Below are 5,722 nucleotides of genomic sequence, written 5' to 3' on the forward strand. Positions count from 1 at the left end.
GCTGTGAACTGTGATGCCATGTCACTCTACCCAGGGGGACAGCTTGAGACTCTGTCTCAAAAAAAAAAAAAAAAATTTCAAGTCTTGCTCATCTCAAATGGGGTCAGAGTGTTAGTTGTCTTTGACAAAAAATGGAAATAACATTCGAAAGGGAACTGAGGGGTAGCTGAGGGATGGTACCTTTGGTTTAGAAAGGCAAGGCAAGTAGCCGGCCAAGGACAGGTGCCTAAAATCCTCAGGTCAGAGTAGACCACAAGCTGGCCATGAGTCAGCTGGTAGAGTAATAGCATTTTTAAAACACGGAATAGAGGCTCAGGGCCTGTGGCTCAAGTGGCTAAGGCATCAGCCACATATACCTAAGGTGGCAGGATCGAATCCAGTCCGGGCCCGCCAAAACAACGATGACGGCTGCAACCAAAAAATAGCCGGGTGTTGTGGCAGGTGCCTGTGGTCCCAGCTACTTGGGATGCTGAGGCAGGAGACTCACTTGAGCCCAGGAGTTGGAGGTTGCTGTGAGCTGTGATGCTACAGCACTCTACACAGGGGTATAGCTGGAGGCTCTGTCTCAAAACAAACAAACAACAACAAAAAAAAAAACACAGAATAGAGTAGGGTCATGAGCCTCTGGAAAGAGCAGAATATGGATTCAAACCCTGACCCTGTGTGACCTTTACTAGGGGATGGGGTTTCTCCATGCCTCAGTTACCTCTTCTGTAAACTTGCAATACTCACAGTACCTATTTCACAGATTGAGCATGTTAATATAATAAGCACCATTTAAGCGCTAGCAACTGTTACCAGAAAAGAAAGAGTCTGGGTAGCAAGCATGCAGATATATTCTTAGCTCTCAGCAAAGTAGGTTATGGTATAAAAATACCATTAAATAGTAACTAAACTAGCATCACCTTAATGCACATCTTGCCAGCAACTTCAGCATGTGCGATTTCTTTTTAAACTACCCTACATTAAGGAATCAAGACCAGAAGGACTCAAGCTGGCCTCTTTGGAGCTGGGCCAGCAGGCAGACACCCACCTGGTCCACCCCTTCCCCACAGGGGTAGAAGCACCCATCTTGAGCCAGGCACTGAGGACATAGCTGTGGACAGGGGATTGGACCCCTGCCTCTGTGAGGATAAGTTGTTCCGAGTGTCGCATGGGGCAGAGTTCGAGGGAACTGGAACAACATAAGTGCTGGTGAAGAGAGGAGATGAGGAACCAGGGCTGGGCTCCCAGACAGCCTGCTGAGCAGAGGAAGTGAGCTGGTGGAGTCAGGGAAATGGGCTAGCTCAGCCAAGGCCCTGAGGCAGGAAGTGCCTGGTGTGCTCCAGGGAGGGAGAAAGCAAATATAATGACAGCTCTTCCATCAATCCTCTCTTCCCTGGCAACCAGTTCAGAGCTTGGAGACTGAAAAATTGATTTGCTCTGGATTTCCTAAGTTTATCTATTAACTACCCAGCAGGCCATTTGCTGGTTCAGAGCATGCTTCTAGAAGAAAGCACCCACCAGCTGGTAGCAATACCCCCACCAGTGGCTAAGTCACAGATGCCCCTGCTTTCTGCCCTGTGGGTTACCACTGGATGGAGTCAAGGACATACCAAGGGGACCATGTTCTGGGGCCATCTAAGGTTCTGGGCAAACTGGGAGGGATAGGAGACACCCTGGACTGGAGCTCAGGGTCTGCCCTTGCTGCCTGGGCTTGGGTGAGTTGCAGGACCTTCCTTGAATGCGGTTCTTTGTCTGTGAATCAGGGGTAGAGAGAGGAGCCTTCCTGGACAAATTGAGTCAAACAAAATCAAACATTTCAAGTAACATACACCTTAGATGTTCTTACAGTGTAGACCACAGGCCCCATGCCATCTCCTCCAGAAAAGGAGGAGTCCATAAACCCCTGAAATTAGCTCCTTGTGGGAGCTACTTTCTTCCAGGGAGATAGATCATCCCTATTTTAAAAGAGATGACAACTCCCAAAAAGTAGAAGATTCACACATGTAAATAGAAAACTGTCAACAATTACAACCTGCTAATGCCAAGGGACAGCAGCACCAGAATGGAGGGCCCCATCCCTGCTGGTGGGAGTGGACACAACAGGAAGTGTGGTGGTATCCACTGAGATGACAAGGCATGCAATGCCAGGGATGTAGCCCAGAGAAACCCTCACACCCTTGCCGGCAGACACACACATGGTGAGGGGCACCGTGTGCTGGGAGAGACCAGGCACTGGAGACAACCTAGATTTGTAGCAGGTAGACGTGGTGTTCCTACTATGGAGCGCATGCAGCGGCCCACAATCAGGTACATCAACGAGACTATGTTCAGAGAGAAATACAAGTGCCAGGTTTTCTACATAAGTTTAAAAGAAAGCACAAAAGAATCCTATATATTAGTTATGGATACTTATATGTGTATGTAAATGTGCCCAAAAGAGTCCAGGAGTAAAAATGCAAATGCAGTAGTTGGAGGAAAATGGGTTATTTAATATTTATTTGTAATGCTTTACTTCTTATAATTAAAAAAAAAGGATTTAAAGTCAAAACGACAAAAGATTAACAATTTTCACTTCTGAGTAGAGAACACACTGGTATTCATTTTATTACTCCTGGTATTTTCTTAGATTGTTAAAATCTATCCAGTATAAAATAAAAACCACACAGCTGGCTAGTCCAGGCCAGGCTGAAGGCTTCCCTGCTGTGCTTTGTACCTGCTTCCACGTCCCCCAGGCTCAAGGTGGCTCTGCATCCCAGGACATTGGCCACCAGGCTAGTGTCCCTGAGGCCTGTCAGGCTGGGCAAGGAAAGGCACAATCCATGGAGCTGGGTAGGGCAGGGCCCAGAAAGTGGCTCCTCTTGGCCAGCTGACCCCGGTGCCCAGGCGGCTGGGGTAGACCTGGGAGTGGGACCAGCAAAGAAGGATAGGGCAGGGGAGGTGGATGGCCAGTGGCCGAGTCACACATGAGCAGCTGTAGGCCTGCCCTTCCTTTGAGCAGGGAGCTCACCATCACCTGACTGGATGCCAGGGGCTGCAGCTTTAAATAAACTTGGACATGTCCACCTGGGGCCTGGAAGCAACACCAACTGTGGCCCAGGCAGGCACTGTCAACAACCAGCCAACATGGTCACTGAGAGACCCTAGCCCTGTAAATGGGCTAAACTCCCACAGCTCAACCCTCACCTCAGATATCCCCCTTGGGTGCCCTGCCTCACCCTCCCAGCTGTCCCACTCACAGCACAGCTACACCCCAAGGCACTTAGTCCTCTCCCTAGCCCAGAACCACCCTAAAAGGGCAGTGTCAGGCCCCTGGCAGCCTCCAGGGCCTGGTGTCTAGCAGGGATCCACAAAGGTGTGCTGGGCTGAGCTGACTGCTCCTGGCTAGGAGGCCATCCTATGTGTCCTAGGTCATAGCACTTCCCTGGACATCAGGCTTTATTGTTTACAGCACATACATATGGCTCTTGGTGTCTCCAAGGCTACACTTGCTCTGTTCTGGTGGCAACTCATGCTCTTGCCTTTAGAGGAGGAGTCCAGAAGTCTCAGCCTCACTCAGCCTCCACTGCAGGCACTGCACCTCTCAGCCTTGGGAAGGCAGCCCCAAAGAACTCTATTCCCCAGTGTAAGTGGCAGCCACTCGGAAAACCAGTCACCACAGGAGCTGGAGGATGGAGCTGCAGGACCATCCTGACTCTGCTGCTGGACACAGTGAGGCTCACACTAAAGTGAAGCAGAGAATGGGCAAGTGAGCTGCAGGTTGCAGAAACTGGGAGGTATATGGGATGGTCTTAAAAGAGGTTTCTTTGAAGGAGGCCAGGGTTGCCTAGTGTAAGGTTCTGTGTGTTCTTGGGCACAAGCAGAAAAGATGACAAGAAGATCCCCTAGGAAGAAGTGGCTTCCCACTGCTGACCTGATCCTCAGAGAACCTGTCCCAGCAGCAGCCAGGACATACCTCTGGAGGACAGCAGGACAGACCTGCTCATCTGAGGGTCTGAGAGCTGAGGAGCCAGCCACCCCTGCCAGGGTACAACCTTAGGCCTCCTGTCTACATAGAAGCTTACCTCGCCACCATCTGAGGACCCTCAGTCCTTTACCCTCTTCCTCACAAGCTTCCAGCCCCAGCCAGTCCCTGGAAATATCTTTAAGGCCTGTGTCCCCAGAGTCCACAGGGAGGTACACACAGTCCCTTATGAATAGGTGCTGGGCCCACCCATCCATCCCCCCACCAAAGGGTCCCCTAGGCCAGCCTTGTCCCCCTACCCTGAGTTATCCAGCACTAGCTTCTACTCTGCTCAGCTCCCTGCTCCTCAACCCGAATCTTCCCCACGTGAAGGGAGAAGTGGGGATGAACACGCCCCCGCACTCCTCCAGCCTGGCACTCTACAATTATCAATGATCAGCGTCCCTCGCCCACTGCAAGGTTTCACCAGACGCTTATTTAGTAAAGGAAGAAAAGGATCTGCCGCGGGGTGTGTAACAGGAAATCTCGCCAGCGCCCCCACCACGCAGGAGGGATGGAGGAGGGTGGGGGAGGATGGAGAGGATCAGGAGGAACCAGGAGGAGGGAGAAGATGAGGCTCCGGCCCAGCCAGACTAGAGAGACTCAGGAGTTCTGAAGCCAGTCCAAAGGATGCCAAGTGCAGCCAGGCTGACTGACGTAAGGGAGACCCCAGGCCAGACAGAAGGCCCCCGAGGGGTTGGTTCCTGGTCTCTGACTCCAAGGCAAAGCGAGTCTGGGGCCCCAAACCCAGGCTTCGCCCCACATTGCTCATGCTGCTCAGCAGAGTCTAAGCGCCCCGGCACCTGTTCCCCGTGAGGCCCTACCTGCAGCAAACCTTCAGAGCCCTACCCAGAGAGCTCCCCACACAACCAACCTTCCAAAATCCAGCTCCCAGTGGACTCAGTGACCCTTAAGTCAGAAGCCAGTGAGGCTTCTTCTCTCCCCCTCATCCCCATCCTGATGACCTGATCAAGCTCCCTGACCTCTCCCTCCCCTCGCCCCCCAATTCCTGTTTCCAGAAAAATCTGGGGGAAAATCCTTCAGAACCGAGATTCCTCAGGGGACCCATGGCAGAGACTTCTCCCACGCCGGCACCCCCCGCGCGGATGGGGCCACGCGCAGGAGCAAGCGCCTAGCAGGTTCCACCACCCCCGCCGCCGCCGCTCGGATGGGGGTGGGGACAGCGCGCCCACGCTGGAGACGACCCTCTAGGGCTGTGGCTGACCCTTCCCGGCGCTCCAGGCCCCGAGGCCTCCCCCGCGAGCCCCTCCTCTCTGACCTCCCCGCCGCCAAATGCGTCACGTCTGCCGGGCGCTCTGGGGACACCTGCTGCCGCCCCCGCCGCGCGGAGTCGCGAGCCTGGAGTCCCGGGCCCCGGCCGGACAGCCGCGTTGGGCAGGGCTGCGCGCGCTGAGGTCCGGTGGCCAAGCCCCGGGCCCGGGGCTCGGGGGTCGGGACCGCGCGGGGCCGTGCGCTCGGGCCCGGAGCCCAGAGGAGCCCGCGGCGCGCGGGGCCGCAGTGCGCCCGGAGCTGGAGGCACCAAGGGTCCAGGCTCCTCGAGGTCCTGGCCCTCTGAGGTCCCCGGCCCAGCCTCCGCGCGCCGCGGCTCTTACTTGCCAATATCCTCGTAGAGCTGGTACTCGTCGGTGAAACGAGTGCAGGTCACCGTGGTGGCCATGGCGGCGGCGGACGGGCTCGGCGTGCGCTCGGCTGCGCTCGGGCGGCGGCGACTTCGGC

The 5,722-nt window shown here is 54.7% G+C and overlaps 1 protein-coding gene across 12 annotated transcripts in view; it reads right to left on the reverse strand.

Moving 5' to 3' along the window:
* Positions 1 to 5,716, reverse strand: part of CAMK2B (calcium/calmodulin dependent protein kinase II beta) — a 107,051-nt gene extending 101,335 nt beyond the window's left edge. For 5 of the 12 annotated variants that reach the window (XM_023517748.1, XM_023517747.1, XM_012809977.1 and 2 more), the window contains exon 1: positions 5,599 to 5,663. In XM_023517748.1, coding sequence (XP_023373516.1) covers positions 5,599 to 5,663 — 65 coding nt within the window. Of the gene's footprint in view, positions 1 to 5,598 lie in introns of all 12 variants that reach the window. The other 7 variants (XM_003797575.1, XM_003797571.2, XM_012809976.1 and 4 more) reach the window with 4 other exon arrangements.
* Between the last annotated feature and the right edge of the window lie 6 nt (positions 5,717 to 5,722).

This window comes from Otolemur garnettii, unplaced genomic scaffold, assembly GCF_000181295.1.
Source record: "Otolemur garnettii isolate 467f Iridium unplaced genomic scaffold, OtoGar3 scaffold00119, whole genome shotgun sequence".
NCBI classification, from domain to species: Eukaryota; Metazoa; Chordata; class Mammalia; order Primates; family Galagidae; genus Otolemur; species Otolemur garnettii.